Source organism: Larimichthys crocea, chromosome XIX (assembly GCF_000972845.2).
Source record: "Larimichthys crocea isolate SSNF chromosome XIX, L_crocea_2.0, whole genome shotgun sequence".
Lineage (NCBI taxonomy): Eukaryota > Metazoa > Chordata > Actinopteri > Sciaenidae > Larimichthys > Larimichthys crocea.
In genome coordinates, this window is record NC_040029.1 from 2362768 (window position 1) to 2382825 (window position 20058).

Genomic DNA, 20058 nt, shown 5'->3' on the forward strand with positions numbered 1-20058 from the left:
TAAACTGTTGACATTAAAGGAGACTGAAGGCATTTTTAGTTTTAAACGCTTATTTCATGTGTTTTTAACTATTAATTAATTTTTTCAACCATCATTTATTCAAATTACAACACTCATTTTATTTCAATCTCCTTGATTTGACTCACTCATTAAAGGCCCTGGATGCTACCTCAAAATACTTAACCTTGTGCGCCACCCAGTGTCTGCGACAGCACATTGCAGGCCTGTCCAGTGCACTCCAGCATATTGGATTTGAAACTACAGCAGCAATGATTAGTCAGTTAAATAAAAAAAAAATGACTGTTTCTAATCATTTCAGTCACTTTTAAGCAAAAATCAACAACCATTCTCTGCTCCCAGCTTATTAAATGTGAAGATTTGCTGATTTGTATTATTGTAACTTAAATATCTTTGAGGTTTGAACTGTTGGTCAGACAAAAAAATTACTTTAGTTTTATTCATACAGCCCCAAAACCGCAACTGTAACTGTAAAAATTTCCATTCCAGTCTGTACAACATACGACACCCTCTGTCCACCCCCGATTATCATAAAGGAAAAAAAAAATCTCTAAAAATAGGGTAAAAAAAACCTCAGGAAGAGCAGCAGAGGAGGAATCCTGCTTTGAGGTCAGACAGGCATGTAATACATATGTTGTGTGTACAGAAAAAACAAGAGTAAAACTATCACATGGAAATTAGGATCACAATAGGTAGACAAATTTCCAGCATAAATGAAGAATATGATCCGGGAGGCCTGAACCACATGACCTCCTCTGCACCACGAAGACCTAGAAAGAGGACAGACACAAACACACAAGAGGCGAAGCTGAAACACACAATTCAAACAGAGGAAGACGGAGAAGACAGATAGATCCAGATCCAAACATCTGGAATGAGGTAACGACTGCCAAGGGGGGAAGTGAGGTCCCAGGAAGGCAAATCCAGCACAGACAAGCCACAGTACTGTAAAGAGAGGACAAAGTAATTAGAAAATAATCAGCAGATTAATCTGTAATAAATAGTTAGTTGCACTACTATTATTTTTAAAGGACACAGTAACTGGTTACAGTGTCTACTTTAAGGGTGTTTACATCCAAATTTAATGACTGTGTACAAGTCATAGGACTTTATTTAGGACCACCACAAATACAAGAATCCCCAATACAACACACACATGTTGCCAGCTGTACATGTGTTTCACTTGCTGAAGACCAGACTGAGGGCAAAAAGCCCATACAGCCATAGCACAGGCCCACTGTGGTTCAGGTTCAATCTTTTGACTGGTATCTAGATTTCACCAGATGTAGTGCTAGGAGACTCTCACTTTAAACGCTTTTTACACTTTGCCTTCACTCAATAATGCCTCAACACAAGTTGATTGCGGAGGCGTTCAGGTGTGTGCCTCTTTGACACAGGTGGACATCAATCAAGTTCTTGAGCTCGCTGAAGGATGATTAAAGCAAACAGAATTAAAATCGCAGTGCCACAGCGAAGAGTCCACGTAATGTATTTTGATTTCTAATGCATTGTGTGTAGAATTAATTTCTAAAAAGTGCATGCAATCCATTTTAATTGAAGTCCATGACATAATAAAACTGTGCAGAAATTTCAGCAAAGGTGGAAAAGTGATTACAAGCTTGATGTTGTTTGTACAGTGACACATGAGAAAAAAGGCAGTAGTGGACTTTAATGACTTTTTCCGAATCAACACACTGTAACAGAATATGCCTCATTATTCACTACGTGTTACATAATGAATTATTTTAAACGGCAGTTGAAGCTTGTACTTACTCAGTTACACCAATAGGTGGAGGCAAAGGCAAGGCTGAGATACTAAACCACATGTATACCACAATATACAAAGTATATTTCATGGGATTTATTTATCGTGGGAAAATTCGAATGTGTGTTTTACATATAAACATATTACATATCACATATTTTTATATGTTTTGTACATATAAATATGTAATAGTCTGCAGTTTACTATTAATAAGTATTAATAGTTTAAAATCAGTATTACATTCAGCCAGAATACCCAAACAACTCCATACAACCTGATCACATATTCACACCTGTACTGTTGTGATCTGTGAACAAACCTTGGTATATGAATACATATTAATAAGTTTATCATCTGTTTTGATCACGACTCCTTCTCTGCTGATGATTTCAGTCCTGCCAAGTGTAATTACAGGCTGTTTGCTGATGGACCGACCTTATTGGTGACATCAGATATTGACAAAAATCAATAAACTCATCAATGATTCAGACAAAGCCCATTAGCAGGTTGGAGCACACACACCAATGTATTGATGACATAAAGCAGTTATGTGAGAAATGCACTACGTGTGTGTGTGGCATAGAGAGACTAACAATACACGCAGCACATGTCAGCACTTTAACTCATGCCAAGCCCTGAACAAAGGCTATTTACCAACAGAGCAGACCAGGGGATTTATGGATTAAGACCTGAATCAATAATTGAATTGCTTCTAAATAAAGAGCTCAGACAGACAGCGAGGATCACTACTTAAGATGCTCGCTCGCTTCTGGATCAATATTGACTCAAGGGTTCCAAACTATATTCTATTTTAGCTCATAGACTTTGTATTAGATAAATTGACTGCTTGTTTGATTCTGTTGAACATTTATGAATAAAGCTCTTTAATCACACATGGATATAATACATTGTAATAGTGTTATAATAAGAAATAAAGTCAAATCAAAACAAATCGAGCAATTACTACTCTAAACAATGGTTGTCTGGCTTTGGTAGGAAAGGGAAGGAAAGGAGAGACAAGGGAAGGAAAGAAATTGGAAGGAAAATAGAGGAAAGAACAGAAACAATAGAAAAAAATGACAAAAAGAAAGGACATAGGAAAGGAAACTATAATAAAGGAAAGTAAAGAATAGAGAGAAAAGGAAAGTTAAGAAAAAGAAAGGAATGAAAGGAAAGGTATGTTGTGTTGTACATGTCAGTAAGGGCAGAGGACAAGGTAAAAGAGGCCTCTGCTGTGTGAGGAAACAAAAATAGAGCAAGGGTAAAAGGAGACAGAGAGAGAAAGAGAGAGAGAGAGCGATGAATGGAGGGCTGAGTTACAAAAACAAAGAGAGAAAGACAAAGACAAAAAAGCGGTAGACAGGAAGGAGAAGTGCATGTAGGATTCCTGTGTATATGTACATAGATTACCTACATCAGAACTGCGTCACTTCATCAGCTGAGGTCATTCTGGAGAACCAGAAGAGTGACAGAGTGAGGAAGGAAGCAGCAATGGCATTACAGCAGTATGTCACAATTAAGAAGCCGATAATGGGCCTCAATAAAAGCACTCAGAGTGTCATTTCAGGGCTTTCAGCAAACACAATCCTGTTAGGTATTTATTCTGTTCAATAAACGGGTGATAAAGTCTCATTAGACTAACATTTTAATGCATTATGGAACCAAACTATTTTTTGCATTTATGGTTGATGTCATCCTCCTCAAATTTCTCATCATTTGATGATTTATTCTATACCATGTACGGGTCATAAGTGAAAGGGGATAGGGCAGAAGATATGGAGACATGTCACCAGTTCATGACGTACACAGAAAGACAAACATTCACCCCGATGGGAAATCAGGGCCTTAAATCCAGTGTGATTATGGGAGGAAACCCCTGAGAACAGCATGCAATCTCCACGCTGAAAGACACAGGAAACCAAACAGACCTCTTTCACACTGGATACTTCAAATGTTGAAAATAGGGCAAACTCAAGCACATATCCACCCACACACAGACAGGGAGGGTTGCATGATACTTGCAAAACATCAGAAAGAGAAGTTTCTACATTACATATAATAGTCTTTTCTTCTCTTGTTATTTTTGCAGGCCCGGATGTCTGCACAGTGCCATGCACCGGGCAGGAGACATTTTCGTCTAATGTTTGTTTAGAGAAATATTAATGCACGGGCTGAAAAAGACTGCAGTTTTCTTTCTTTGGAAATTGCCTCACTAAGTCAGCACTTTATGTTTGCTGCATTACTCAAGGCAAGGTGGGAATCTAAATATTATCTAAAACACACACGTAGGATTTGTAGTTATGTAAATGTCTGTTTTATCTCTGCAAATTATGTCATGTTTATCTGGTTTACTTTGTAAACTAATTACATTATATTAGTGCCGAGACAATTAGTCAATTATTTGATTAGAAGAAAGAATGAGAGGAACAAATGTGACAAATGTCCTTGTTCCAGTTCTCCAGAGGGATAATTTGCTGCTTTTGTGGCCTTTTATATAATTTCAAATCTAATATTTTATGATTTTATGACTGTTTTCTATTTCCACAAACTAAATGATCGATGATTAAACTGTAATTAAATTAAAATAAAAGCTAATTGTTTTAGAGTGAGTTTTACTCTTCCAAGCCACAGATCTTTGCAAACACTGCTTAAAACGTGTAACTGAAATTAAAATTGATTAAATAATAAAATGGTAATTAATTTTCCCTGTGTTTGACTACTGCTCAAGCTTATATTATAGTATATATAGATATATATATATATATATATATATTATATAGTATATAGATAGAGATAATAATAGAGATATATATATTATATATATATATATAGATTAATATATATAAGATAAGTATATATGTATTTATTTATTTATTATTTATTTTTTTTTATTATTATTATTATTATTATTATTATTATTTTCTAGTATCTTTTGTAGATGGCTCCAGCCTGTATGGAAACGTGTGGTGGTGGGTGGGTGTACTCCACGTGACGTCACCGCATCGTTCCCTGTACCCCGGGTCCATTCATGCCTGTCTCATCACAGCGCCGCGCGCCTCGCCCTGTCCACACCTCACCTTTAAACCAGCGTGCTCCTGAAGGGAAACACGCGGTGATCTGGGATATATTCGTCTACTCCGACACTCAGTGTGGACTGTAAAACACGGATATAAACGACTGCAGCGCGAAAGGGAAACTTATAAAACAGGTGAGAAGTTCATTGTTTGGATGCGTGTCCACGCGGATGTGTGCGTTAGGTCGCGCTCTTTTCTCAATCGGAGCTTACAGCCAAACTTCATGAAGACAACATGTTGAATGTATTTGTTTTGTAGTTGTTTTTTAAGAATGTCTATAGTCGGTTCACATGTCACACACACACAGCAGCGCGTTTTACGCATCAAACTCCAAATACACTTCGTCAGTTTCTCTCATTCAGCGCGGTGTGTGTGCTGCACACACTCATGCTTTAATTTAACTTAACTGTAGACGTCACTCACGTCTTCGTGTACTCTCTAACTTGTCTTAAGGAAGCGTCTCCAAATCAAACATCGACAAATCAATAACTCTGATTTTCTCATTTTACAGTTTCATCCAATCACAACTGACGCGTTCACGGACCTAACACCTGGACACATCTGTCAGAGCTCGGCTGCGTGTCCACGCTTGTTAGTGACTTGGTTGACCGATTCAGTGACATCTGGAGCCGTGAACATCAGCAGAGTGGACACGTCGTGCACTGGACAGAGCATGTAGGTGAGTCAGTTATCTGGCCATTACACACCCAGCGAAAGTGACACACACTCGCACACAGACACATGCAAGTCATACACGTGGAACAGATGTGTAGGGTTACATGAATTAGTTACAGAGTGCTCACATACCCAACAGGGAATTTAGACTGAACATGCAGTGTGAACACTTGGAACACCGGCCTGTGAAGCTGTAGCGTGTCAGCTGATACTGGTTAAAGCATGAGACAGAAGGGGAACAAGTTTGGGTTTCACATCTTCAAAACTCATAGTAGAGCAGAGGTCAGGCCCTGGAAGATCTTCTTAATTTTCTGTGTATGTATGGGATCAGTAAAGTTAGACAAAGCCTTGCAAACATTAAGTTAAAGTGGTGTGTACAGTCAAAATTGTTGACATTCAGTCAAAACAGTCTGACACAAAGGGATGCCAGTAAACATCCTTCCAAAAGATGCTGGCTCTCCGTGCCAATGACTGTAAATGTTGTGGCCACTTAGTTTAATTTGAAAAATGCTGAAACAGAGCAGTGGTATGTAGACATCCCTAAAGTTTAGTTCTAGAGTCGCATGTACTTGGCAACTGAGCTCTTTTTCTGGTGTTTTTCTGATTGACAGACTGGGCTGTGACATATCTGAAAATGATCATTACATGATCAGTAAGCTTTCACTTTGACCCTGTACAGTAAAGTTGTTGTTGCTCAAATATATTCTTTCTCCCTCTCTGTTTAACCAGGATGGCTGCAGACAGCTCTTTAAGGACACATTTTTGACACAAATTTTGGGAGCAGAGAACTATTTCCTAATCAAACCCAGATGTCAGCCATGAGTGATGATCCGTGCCACACTGACCTCCACATAAGCCCCAACACGAGCCCAGTGACCAGTGCCATCATGTTTGCTGCAGGCGTCGTTGGCAACATGGCTGCCCTGCTGATCCTAGAAGTCCGGCGTTGTAGAGATGCGAGGACAGGGGACAGGCGGTGCCGTTCATTATTTCACATCCTCATCACATCGCTGGTGGTCACAGACCTGGCAGGCACCTGCCTCATCAGTCCGTTGGTGCAGCTGTCATATTCACGTAACGACACCTTGGTGGGGATGTCGTCTAGCAATGACAACGTTTGTAAATACTTTGGTTGCACCATGACCTTCTTTAGCCTGGCCACCATGTCGCTTCTCTTCACTATGGCACTAGAGAGATGTTTCGCCATTGGGTATCCCTACCTGTACAACCGGTACGTCACCAAGAAATGTGCCTATATCACAATCCCATTGGTGTTTGTGTTATGCATATTATTCTGTCTCCTACCTTTTGTCGGATTCGGTGCGTATGTACAATACTGCCCCGGCACATGGTGCTTCATTGACATGAACCCACAAGGGAAGGATGACAAAGCCTACGCCAACTTGTATGCCACAGTTATGCTCGTGCTGGTGATGTCCACTGTGGTGTGCAATGGTTTTGTGGTGTATCAGCTGTTCAAGATGTACCAACGTCGGAGGAGGAACGGCCGCTCAATGATGGGGACCACAAGATCCAGCAGCGACCGGAAGGCAATGTCTATGGCTGAGGAGGTGGAGCATCTCATCCTGTTGGTTTTCATGACCATTATCTTCATCATCTGCACACTGCCACTGGTGGTAAGATAACAGCAGATAACAACACATGCATGCTTTATCTGTCCTGTAACACGTGCACAGTTTCAGGCAGTTGAACTGAATTCACTCTACAAGGACTTACTGAATGCAATAGATAACTTAGGCAACGATTTAGGGAGATCATCCGACAGAAATGGAATGTAATATATAAAATGTGTTTAGGTTTAGGGTTTTTCCTTTCATGGCCAGCATAGATTCTCCCACATGCCTGGAGGGCTACTAAGGACTAGTGTACACTGGACTTAGTGGATTATTAAGTTTAAGGATGCTTAGTAGTTGTTTGACTGGTTCAACACATATCTTCATCTGCCGTTGTCCCTGAAAGCCCCACCCTCAAATATATAGCTGGCAACATATCTCTGTTCATTTTCAGCATGAAATAACTACTTTTGTACCAGGACCCTCAGTATTTGGATCAAGTGGCTTGTGTCAGATTTAGTGGCTACAGCTTTTATTTCAATGTGTCAGATACATATTTAATTAAGATATTGGTTAATGTTGATCTGCTCAGACTCTGTATCAGCTGTTAACCAAATCGAGACTTGAATCTAGCCTTTGAGCAACGAGGTGCTAAGGTGTTTACCCACAAAATAAGTCAGTAATTGTATTGGCGACTATAATTCACCAAAATAGCTTAAATTCAAACTGTATTACAGCCATTAAAGCCAAGAGGAATGACTAGCTTAGCAATCACAATTCTTCAAATAACCAATTTTATCACAATATCGATTTACATGTAGCTCTGATTTGCATGCTGATAGGGTGAGTGTAGTTACGTAAGATCTAGTTTTAAAGGGAATCTTAAACCGCTGCACAGGAAGTTTGTGCTTGTAGATAGGTATCTTGAGATCGGGCAGTTTTCTTCCACGAAAAGGTTCTTCTTGGAGAGTGATTTAAGCATTATTATTAAGAACAAATGTATAAAAAAAGTGATAAAGATAAAGAATATACATGTTTGGGGTTTTTTAAATGGAAAAGTCGTGAACAATGTTGACTGGAACATTTCCTCTTTCCAGTAAAAGATCAAAAGTATTGTGATAGGAGTTATTTCCCTTTCGCTTCATGAAAGGTGAGCACAGACTTGAGATGAAACAATTTTGTGGCTTTGAGCTGAATGCCAGCCAGACAAATATGACAACAGTAGTACGTCAAAATGTCACACAGCACAGATAGAATGAATACAATTTGTTATGCAATCTGATAGATCTTTCTGTGTAACTATGTCTCTGCATTTGTGACATTTTGTGGGCATGCAGCTATTCATAAATAATACAATAGACTATGAGCTGTTCTGACTTCAGTTATACACAGGAAACAGCACGTCTGACTCAGCTGCTTATTTTAAATAATAATGTTTAAATATAGATATTATGTCAGTGTAGTGATACTCAGATCTTGTGACTTTTTAAATATTTTGTATACTAATAAGTTATTTCAAAATGGATATATTTAGATTATTTTAACTTTTACTACTGTCAAAATTTTAGTTTTTCTTAATGGGTTTTCAGTCCTTTGTTGGTGTGGAAGTCAATAGAGAAACTAGAAAAGAAAAACTGATAAATATTCTGATTTTTTCTTCTTTTTTAAAAATTTTATGCATTCACATCTACACATTTTAATTTAGTTTTAGAGCTGTATTTTTATAACTCTAAAAGTATAAAGTACATTAAAATTGCATGTCCAAAAAGTCATTGTCTCAATAATCAGTGAATCCTGGATCATAAAACATGCCCTGTATGATCTCAGCTTCCAAAGTGATGTCTCCAAACAACTTGTTTTGTCCAACCAACAGTCTAAACCCCCCCAAATATTCAATTACCTAACATATCTGACAAAGACAAGCAACAAATATTCATATTTGAGAACTTGAGACCAGAAAATGATTCAGTGGTTACACAAAACACCATAAAGTAACAGAAATTTAAAGGGAAATCCATCATACAAACAGCAGACTTCACTTACAGCAAACTGTATTGTTGTGAAATGTTTGCATGTCTTTGAAGAATTTAATAGGATTTAATAAGAGGGCTACTACTCATCAGGAAATAATTTGGACGGAAGTCATAATGAAAATTCAAGTGGATCAGTCTGTAGTTCTAAATGTGTTCTCTAAGTCACAACAACAAAAAACATTATGTCTAATTGATGACTAATATGGGGATGAACCTAATTATCCCAAACATCTTAATCAGATCGATCACATCACAGCAGAACAGCCTCTGAATCACCGTGTCCAGTACATGAACAAATTATACATCAGGGAATATATATATCTGGGAAGTGATAACACATGCCTGGAATAGCGTACAGTGGCGGCAAGCTTTTTATACCGTGCTAACGTAACAATGTTTCGGTGTTTCGATGGATGGACCAAAGTTCAACCCACAAATAGCTAATCATGCAAACTATTAGCCATTATGCTGTCTGAGTCAGACTCCTGGGCAATATGTTTGTAACCACCTCAGTTCTTCAAGTGTCACTTTGGATTTGAAATGGGAAATCAATAACTTTCCCAGCAGCATATGATGTTGTGCACTTTATTGCAGACAGGGGTAATGGGCCATCTTTCTGAGCTGCTGCCTCTCAGCTGAAAAGCCATCTTCTCTACAATGATTGGCATATTCTACATTGTACTTAATGTAAAGCATCCACAACATCACAAACGCAAAGCACATGAAGACAGAAGCCACTGTATGAGCTTTCTTGTCATTGCAAATGTGTACAATTTGCCACAGAACTGGTGCTTAAATGATGAGTGGACAACGCCCTATATATCCACAGGGTGTTAACAGTAAACTGGCAGAATGAGCACAGTGAATCTACCATAACGTGATGTTTTGAAAAACATCACATTATTGTGTCTATTTAAATGTAAGTGTCCACTGTTTACCAGGTTAAGCCTACCGTAGATAGGTAAAGGACAATGTTATCTGCCCATCAGGAGGCTGAATAAAATAGATGACTCAGGAGGCAGCATGAGAGAAGAGGAGACTGAAAGAGAAAAACACATTGGACACATCTCCTCTCCTTTTCTGTGCTACCAGCAGGTCTCAGAAAAATCTAAATTAAAGGCCTAACAAACTATATATATATTGTCTACTAAGAATCAGTGCTAATGGTATGGCTAGGCTTACTACAGTAGCTTCTACTCCCATGGGGAACCTAGTAAGCCTAGCCTGCAAACCTAATGCGGCCACGATGGATCCTCCCAATTACTGAATGGTGCAAAGGGACAGACAGTCAACACTGTGTGGATGGGGAAAACACCATCATACAGCTCGTCTCCAAGCAACACCAACCCTCAAATGTCAGTCAACCACCCACTCATAGGGTGTCAAAGCTTACAAGAATACATCTAAAAGTGTCTTCAATGGCGTTTTCCCCACTAGGTAATATCAGGAAAATGATCTAATATTGAAGCTTTGAACACAGATAGATGTAAGCATTTGGTGGTTGTCTTGACTACCCCTTGACTACAAGTCATTAGATGATAAATTCCCCTTATAATGGGAGTCCTATGTCATATAAACTAGTGAATCACTTACATGTGGCTGTCATGTCTCTCCTCTCATCTCCAGATCTTTTATCATATTTCCTCAAAATGGCCACATTAACCTATTGGTAGATATTTCCATCCGGTGCCTTGCAGACAGACACAGAAAACCTTTTACCATATTTCATTCAAAGCACACACTAAGTGATTATGCTGAGGCTCGGGCTTGGTCTCTTTGAAAGAACATTGACGCATAAGTTGAATTTCCGTTCCCATTTCTTTCTTTATGATCTAGGTGAAGGCAAAAATGTCTCATCTACAACAGGAAGCAATTTACATTTTCAGTGTTTATCTCATGGTCTACCCATAATGAGGTAATGAACAGGGTATTATATAGGACCTCTGTGGCGTCTTTAAAGACTTTTATAGAAGAGATGTTGGTGGGGACAAATCTATGAGCGATTTCCTAGAACAACTTGCTGCTTCATGGACTTAGATGTCCACAGAAACTGGTAAATGGATGTTTCTTCAGTGGACAGATGATTCTTTAATGATCCATGCAAACTGAAGTGACTTGAAATGTCAACAATTGGACATCATGTGAAGGCATACAGTAGGTGTACAAAGGACATTGTTCCATTGTTTGTTGGACTAACTGTGGAAATTAATCATTAGGCCGAGAAAGATATAAAGACATGCTGCTGTGTGTTTGCTAAAAGGGTTTTCCTTGAGGCAGCAGTGTACTTAAGATACTTGGTGTACAAACTTGGCTTTTTCTGCCTTTCCAAATTTAAAAAAACAAATAATGAATTGAACAGTGTCTGCTCTAACATAAGCTGAACGAGCTCACCTGGCATAATGTTAAAGGGGAACAGTCAGCGTGTCGGTTTTGTTGGGCTCTTTGGGGCAGGAATTGCGTTACTTTTGACAAACTCACTGGTTCGTTCTAAACTTTATAGACTTGTATCAGTGTCCTCAGTATCAGTATCCTGTACAATAATGCTAGGGTTAGTTAGCTCTACAATGCTGCTCATGGCTCATCAGCTGAGGATGCTGACTTTTGTACGTACAAGGACATGTAGCCTAATTTTTTTGTTTTTTTTAATCATGCGTTTCCACCAGGTTCACGTGTAAAATAGCTTGAAATGAGAGGCCTGTTTATGCATACTGCTGTCTGCAATGAATCTCAAATCATAAATCTGCTGCCGTGGCTGAATTAGAACCACGGCAGGCGTACCAGCAGCAAGTATATTACTCTGCATTACGATTATAAAGGTGTCCTATATCGGCTTTGTGGTCAAGTTACGCCAAAAAATGCTAAACAACACTATAAATGCATAATTTATCAAGGGCCATATATAAACACTCATGGCTGAGCAGCCAGTAATGTGATACCACAGTTTGACGTCGGGACCCAGACACAAACACACACACATATATTTTTCTTGTATGAAACTGGGTGCTGATGATGTTTGTATTTGGGTGTGTGTGTTATGTGCCTCCGGTTATATGTGATTGCATTAAAAATTGAAAAGGCCAGACAATATCCTTTTGGCACAGAAAAAAAGGAGACCGTGATGGAGAGGCAGACATATAGACTGTTCCAAATACACTGATTTTTGCTAACACAATGCTTCATACGCCAACTTGCGTGTATGCAATTAGATATGCATTTTTGGAATTAGATATTTTGAATAGTTTCTTACGTTGAGAACCAAATAAAGCCAGAAAACCAGCACCTACAAATCTAACTCAGACGACAGCGCATTGTTCCCTGAGCATCAACCCCTCACAGACACTTTGCATTAACACTTTTATTGCGTTTCCTGTTTGGTGCGGAGAGAGGAAGAAAACGAGCTCACAGCGTGAGTTGAATTTCACGACTGAGCCTAGATAAACAAAAAAAAAAACGCATGCACAAGCCTTCGCCTACACAGTTTTTGTCTCACACACATGGCAAATCATGTCACTAATAGCACACAGTAATGAGCTCATGTGGTTTCGTTTAAATCGATGGTCGGATTGGCAACGAGTCGTTCTACACGCCTTTCATCTTTCATTTCAAAGTAATAGTTGTTATGTCATCTGACTATATGCTGATTTTGTTGCTAAAGCAAAATAACCTTTTCGGAATTAAATATAATAATACCCACTCGCCTGCAGTGTTTCAGAAAATCTGGAAACTATTATTGAAGTAATTAAGAGTTTTCTCACCCATCAAGCTAACAGCTGCTGATGTGCCCTCAAGCAAGACTCTTAACTGCTGTTTGCTGCTGTGTAGTTGTTGCAGATGCTCAATGAAATAACCAGTTAGTCTTCATGGCAACAATTCAGTCAGTGGGTTGTGTGACTGAACAATTGGTCTAATAAGGATGTCATTACAACGTTGGCACGATCTTTGCCATCTTATGTGCTTTTCTGGGAGTCAAACCAGAGTCAGTTTAAAAAGGAATCTTTATAATGGCAGAGAGAGGAAAGAGATGGAGATAAAACAGCCAGAGAAAAAGGTCAAGTGGAAAGATGAAGATTGGAAAATCAAGTCACAAAGGACTAATCGAAGCAGTGCTGTGTCAATAGTTTACAACCTGCTGTAAACTAGTTTCCCCATTATATTTAACTGGATATTGTTCCTCTCAACCCCCAGAGAGACCAGCAGCGGGAGTTTCTAAACCTGTGAACATGTCATAGCTTCCATGGATTGTATAAATGCGCTGGTTCCCAACCTTGTAGCCGTCAGCCCAGGGAGTTACAGCCTTTTATTTCAAAAGCTGATTTCACTGACATATTTTAACCATAGATGTGGAACTAATAAGTTAAAACAGTTGTTCATTCTTGGCCTGAATGGTACTTATAAAAAAGCTGCATCTATTATAAAAGGTTAAATACTTTGTAATACAGCAGGGATTGAGTGTGTGTGTGTGTGTGTGTAACACAGTGAGGTGGAATGTAGATTTTCAGTGACCATATTTGGTTGGTATAAAAATTGAGTTAGGCCAGAGTGGACTTCTTGACACCTGTTTTACTTCATGAAATAACAATACGTGATGCAAGTGCATCATTTCTGTGAAAGCGGTTACAATATACAACAAACTGAGCTAAAACCAAACCACAGTGACTACACAGAGAGCTACTCTTAGATGTACTTTCTGTTTTGCTAGTTGTTGTTGCAAATTACAAAACATAAATTCTGACAAACATTTAAGTAATTTAGTTAGTTATGCCACATACATGAGACAGTAGCTAAATCCAAACATTACTGAGAAATAAAACCGCTGAATCAGAAATTTTTTCCCTCACTCAGTTTGATGAGGTTACATTACCTTAAAGATACATGGAAAAGTTTCTTTCATTATCCTGTGTATCTTAATTACAGGGAAATCTCAATTCGGCGTGGCCACAAAAGAGAACAAAAAGACACACATCTATTTATAGGCTGCTTGAGTTGCCCCGGAAGTCATACAAAAGACAGTTAGACTAATAACCAAAGTACACACTCATTCACGTGACATCTGTAAACAGTTTTTCTGCTTTGGAGATGCTGCCATAGCAGCCGTCTTTCAGTTCATTGATTGTAATCTTTGTGATGAAATGATAATAACACAATTTATGTGTATCTTTTATCACTCCAAATAACAGCATTCTGATTTGAAACTAAACTAAGTCGTCAGTACTCTGTCATCTCCTGAGTAACTCAATGCCACATGGATCTAGAGATGACATTGTCAGTTGATTGGTCCAACACTGTGGATTCAAAAGCTATTGGATGGATTGCCATGACGTTTGTAGAATAATACTACAGACTTTGCTCATGTCCTGACATTTCATGTAGCACTACCAATGTAAACTTTGACCTTGTTGAGTACTAAAGCTACAGGTGCACCTTCAGTGTTTAGTCCTACAAGGTTACATTACATTTCAATTAGCCAGGCTAACCCTGACCCTCAGGCATGCAAACATGCTCACAATGATTATGCTTGCATATTGATGCTTAGCAGATTGAGCACAGTACAGTAGTCCGGCACAATGTCTACACAGCCTGAGCAGTGGAAGCAGCAGGTAAGCAGCCAAAAGAAGCTACAGCCCTCCATCTGTGTCAACACAGGATGTGTTCAGGGACAATACTGAGTGTAGGTAACCCACAACCCACTATTATTGTGGTTATGTGCAACAAAACAGATTAGTTGAGTTGAGAATGGTTTACTGTATTGAGTGGATTAATATCTTACTGAACTGCCAGGATCAGACACAAAGAAAAGATCTCTGCTTTCTGAGATGTCTACCGTGGCCTCAACAATGGGATTAGATATATTATTATATATAAGAAGAAGATTAGTCAGCAACCCTGGCATTCAAGTGACTTTTAAGTTAAACGTGCATGATGAGCATTAGCTTGACATTTCAACAGATTAATGGCTTCGCCCACAAACCAGTCCCAGTTTCAATTTATTGCTGCTGCTATAAAGGGTTTAATGCTAAACCAGGATGTCAGCTAGGATGTGGGTGGATGCCTGTGCCTGTCATGGATGGTGTTAGCAGAGGGATTATGCACTGGCAGCTAATTCAGCCCGCAATCTCTCTTTTTCCTCTCCCCATCTCTCAGATCCGGGTGTATCTCAACTCCATAGGGGACACGGAGTCTCACCGCCTGGACCTGATCGCCCTGCGCTTCATCTCCGTGAACTCCATCATCGACCCCTGGGTCTTCATCATCCTGTCCCCCAGCGTGCTGCACTTTTTCTGGGCCTCGGTCTGCCGGGCCCCCATGGGGCTCGCCAGGGGTTCCATTTTTAAATCATCGCTGGCCAAAGACAATTCTCCAGCTAACCTAGAACTGTCACGCCCAACGTGTACAACGGAGTACAACGAGCATTCACTTACTGTGGAAACTCGGTGACCGTAGCAGTATTTTATTATTTGATATTTATATTTATTGGACAAAGGACACTTTGGATAGTGGGATCACATGAAGCAGAGAGGTTTTGTGGACCACTACACTTGTATGTGTGTTTCAATTTGAAACCACATCAGTTCTATCAGCTAATGGCCGCCTCTTCCATACATATGCATGTTGAAGGCATACGGACACCACTATAACTTTACATTTGTGTAATTGTTATCAACATTTCTCCTCATTTGCTGCTTATATTTGATTTCTAATGGGATCTGGAAAATGATACGGTTGAAGAGCCTGTGCAAAGACAGAATGCAACATACCAAAGACATTCATCCATCACATTTTTAGGAAAGAGATTAGCTCTCTCTCAGTGAAGGAAGTGGTAACCAATGACAAGGCCTTGCTGTACATGCCTGCTCTGATTTAAATGCTGCTTTCGAAACAGTTGTTACTGGCCCTGGTGATGGTGAGCTGAGTGAGATGTTACACAAAGGCATGAACCTTTTTCATTACATGGCATTAACGTGTAGTTGTATAGAGCACGGTTAAAGAAAACCCTGCATGGAGTCCATAGCACAGAACATACTGCCTACAAAAAGTAAGCACATTCACATCGATTGGGATCACAATCAAAATAAAGTTGAACAGTGTTAAGGCCTGTTGCTACAGGAGTGATGCATTTTAAAAACAAGGTGATTGTCTGAAACATATTAAGATTTCATTTAGAGACATGTTTATACAGGTGTAAACGAGGCTTCATATTATTAGATATTAGGGGTATGACTTTCTCTCTTGAGCGTTTATGGGTCATCATCTTGAGAGGATTATCTTATCACCTCTGAGCTTAACCCCTGACCTCAACCTCTGCTCTGCTTTGTTAACCTTTCCCCGTCCCACTCCCACCAGATTCCTGCTCGAAAGGTCAAAGGGCAACAAGCCTGGAGAGACCCTTTTTGTATACAACAGGAGGGAATGTTTATGTTGATTATAGTGACAATATTCTATTTATACTTACATAGAGTATGTGGCATATATTATAATAATGACATTTTATTTTTAAAAACAAAGGAAAAAAGGAGACCTGAAAACTTTTTCTTCTTCTTCTCATATAATTAAGTAAAGTAAATATTCTCACATAATCTGGTTTATTAAATACTGAGTGAATGACAGAACGCAATTGTAGAGAATATGGTGCTTTTTAAAGAGCAAGCTACCTCTTTTAATGACAAAATAACACTGATTGATTTTAATCAGGATTCCTGTCTGTGCACATTATTATTATTCTAAGGACAAACTTGAGGTGAGTCTCTCTTTTTTAAATGAAATGAATGCTGGAGCTGAAAATAAAAGGTGCCCTTTCTTGTAAACAAAGTGATGTTTACTTTCAGTCTCACTGGAATAGCCTGAATCCATAAGTAGAGATGTGTGTGTCATCACCCATGCTCATGTATGTGCATCCATGTAAGTGTGGATGAGACAAATAAGATGAGGATCCACAATAAAAACTCCTCAGGGTACCGTTAACACTTTAGTTTCACTGGAATTATTATCACCAGTTTGTTTTGGAAAATCATTTAAAGATAAAAGCATTTAATAACGAATATTGTTTATATAGTAAAGAGTTTTAAACTGTAGGCTTTTGACATAAATTACCTTTAAAAAGTACCATGTTTTGTCTTCAATTTGTGCCATAAATCAGTTATTTTGGGACAGAACTCAACTTTACCTGTCACATTGCCTGAAAGTTATTTGGAAACTATGAGAAGAGCGCCCTTAATTTGTATCAATCAACTTTACAGCTTCGTTTTACTGGGAAACATCTTGAAATGTTAGCTTTTATTCAGTGTGTCTTTGCAGATAATCACCATTATATGGGAGGGAGTGAGTCCACTTTAATTGCCGTTCAGAGGCCAGATGGAAAACGTCATGATTGCAGTCTGATTATGCTCATGCTGTTCAAACAAGCTCAAGTGCCAACTTAAGCAAACACTGGAAATGCAGGTTTGCTTTCAGGTCCACCAATAAAAGTCTAAGTCTAAAAATGTCCTGCTCCATTAGGCCATCAACAGTTCGCCTATACAGTTTGTCTAAGTTATCTGCTGCCCACCAGCGTAGCATCGTTACATTACATGTCAGATCAGACTGACTTGTTGAAATCTGATGAGTTTCCTGGAAAAAGCAGGCAGCTTTCCCCACTTTTCATGTTTGCACCCCAGTAAAAGTTGCACACGGTTCACACTGGGTTAAATTACACCACGAGGAGTTGTAACCGTTACAGCATCTCTTCCTGTGTGTCTGGCAAGAAAAATAAGCTACTACAGATTTTTGGAATCTCTGGTCGTAAACCTCTCAAAATAGAAAAAAAAAAAAAAAAAACTCAGTTATGCAACAACAGTTTAAAGTTAAAAGGAAGAATTTGGTCCTCAAGTGTGTAAAATGTGACAAGTTCTCAACTATCGATCATTTTAAAGAATGCCAGAATGTGTGTGAGTATCAGGTATACGTCTGGGCTGCAAGCCTTTGTTTGAAAGTGTCATGGTTGTGTGTATGTCTGTGTGTGAAAGAGTGCATGTGTGTATGTGTGAGACAGAGCACTGGCGATGTTGCTATTGTGTTGTGAGAACTGCAGTTTATTGCCTCTGTTGTTGGGTCTGTGCTCAGCATAAAAATGTGTCTATGTGTTTATGACAGTGAACTACTGCTTCTCGTGGATGTAATGTATCTGTGTTATGTCTTGCCTCTGTGTGTGTGTGTGGGTGTGGGTGTGTGTGTGGGTGTGTGGCAGTGCTTTTTCCTGTTTGTGTGTATGTATTTCTAGCAGAAATGTTAAAATATGCAAGTTCCCACATACATGCTTGCGTTTCCATGTACCTGTAGTCGGTTCAAGCTTGTGTGTACGTGCATGCTGGTGTGTATGTGTGTGACAGACAGCACTGAAATGTAATGATGTCATACTACAATGCTACCTACCTGGATGTCTTGTACTCTGTATTTGTACTGTAGATGAAACTGAATGCACTGAGAACACGGACATGTGTTTTATGGCTTGTGTCAATAAACATCCAGCACATATTCTGTCCGACCTGCTTTGTAACTCTTCTCACATAGAGTTTGTGGAGTCTTTAATTATACTTGTTGTGTTTCAGTTTCTGTGTGGCTGTGACATTACTTTGAGACAGGCTGTGGTTTAACTGAAGTAGGCCAACGTGATTGCACGTGATCACTGAACATTTCTTGTCTTTGTGGTCTTTTGATAAATGAGGACACGGATTAAAGAAATGTTTTGTGATCTTAATCAGGTCACTCAGTTGTTTTAATTACTGCCACAGTTTTTATGATTATTTTGTTTGTCTTTCACATTTGTGTTTCTTTCTTTATGGAGACTGGAAACAACAGCTGCTGTCAAATTCAAAAACCTGTAAATACACGTTACAGCTGCCAAATAAAAACATGCATTCACAACATCTCACATGACAGTACCCACTCTGTACAATCAATGTACATAAATAATCCAGATGATTGTCGTCTTCGCAGAGAGGAAAGGAACTGCAAGCAGTCAAAGAGGTATGACTTAACAAAATGTAAACAAAAGGGATGAAACCATACAGGTGTAAGAAGTTCAATATTGAGACATTCATTGATGTTCACCCTCAAAACTGACAAAAAAAAAGGGACAGATGTTGCACAGATTACATTTTTTGGTCATGATCTCATATTGGATAGCCGGCACCTCTCTGACCAGACAGGAAAAACATGAGACAAAGTTACATACTGGCTCGAAAGTGCACGCAAAAGGGCAAAGACAGCTTCTCAGATTTTTGTTGACAGCTTTCCAGGGCATAAAAACAGCCACCAGCTAAATGCTGGTTAAATATGCAAGTGGCTGGTAGATTTGCTTTGGTCACCAGCAAAAAAACAACAATAGTAAACCAATGAGTAAAGACAAATACAATATGGCCTGTTAAACATCGGTTAAACATTCACAGTTACACAAATTTTATTGTGACAGCTTAGGTTCTAATAGTCACACTAGATTTGTGTGGGTGGTGTTAGCACACTAATGTTTGGAAAATATTTCATGTTTCATTTTTCACAGTCATCATTTCCTGTGTGCAGAGAGCTGAACACCAGGAAGTCACACATTTTATCTTTGCTTTTACACATACTTATGTGGTTCCAATGTCATGACATGTTCCTCCCTTCTTCTTCCACCCACCATTAGACAGTGAATGTAAAAGAATCGAATTTATCAAGAGTTATGATTCAGGATAGGAATCATTAAACACCACAACCCCTTTATATGCTCATCTCTGCTCTGTCTCCCTCCCGCTTTCATGTCTCTCCAAAAACTACAAGCTCCTTGGCATCAGGCACCAGTGTGAACAGTCTTTCAGTGAGTGTGTGTTAGCGTGTTAAAGTGTGAGAGGCAGCATGTGAATGTCAGTATCTAATTGTTACCTCCTGGTGATGAATTGTGCATTAAA

At 39.0% G+C, this 20058-nt stretch overlaps 1 protein-coding gene across 2 annotated transcripts; it reads left to right on the forward strand.

The window, feature by feature from the left end:
• Positions 1-4737: 4737 nt before the first annotated feature.
• Positions 4738-18646, forward strand: ptger2a (prostaglandin E receptor 2a (subtype EP2)). 2 transcript variants are annotated; one of them, XM_010744528.3, is made up of 4 exons: positions 4738-4991; positions 5369-5532; positions 6262-7169; positions 15281-18646. In XM_010744528.3, exons 3-4 carry the CDS (start codon positions 6342-6344, stop codon positions 15572-15574), a joined length of 1122 nt encoding a protein of 373 aa, XP_010742830.1. In that variant the 5' UTR covers positions 4738-4991; positions 5369-5532; positions 6262-6341; the 3' UTR covers positions 15575-18646. The 2 variants fall into 2 exon arrangements, with proteins under 2 accessions (XP_010742830.1, XP_010742829.1); XM_010744527.3 differs by having other exon boundaries at positions 4739-4991; positions 5369-5536.
• The last annotated feature ends 1412 nt before the right edge of the window (positions 18647-20058 follow it).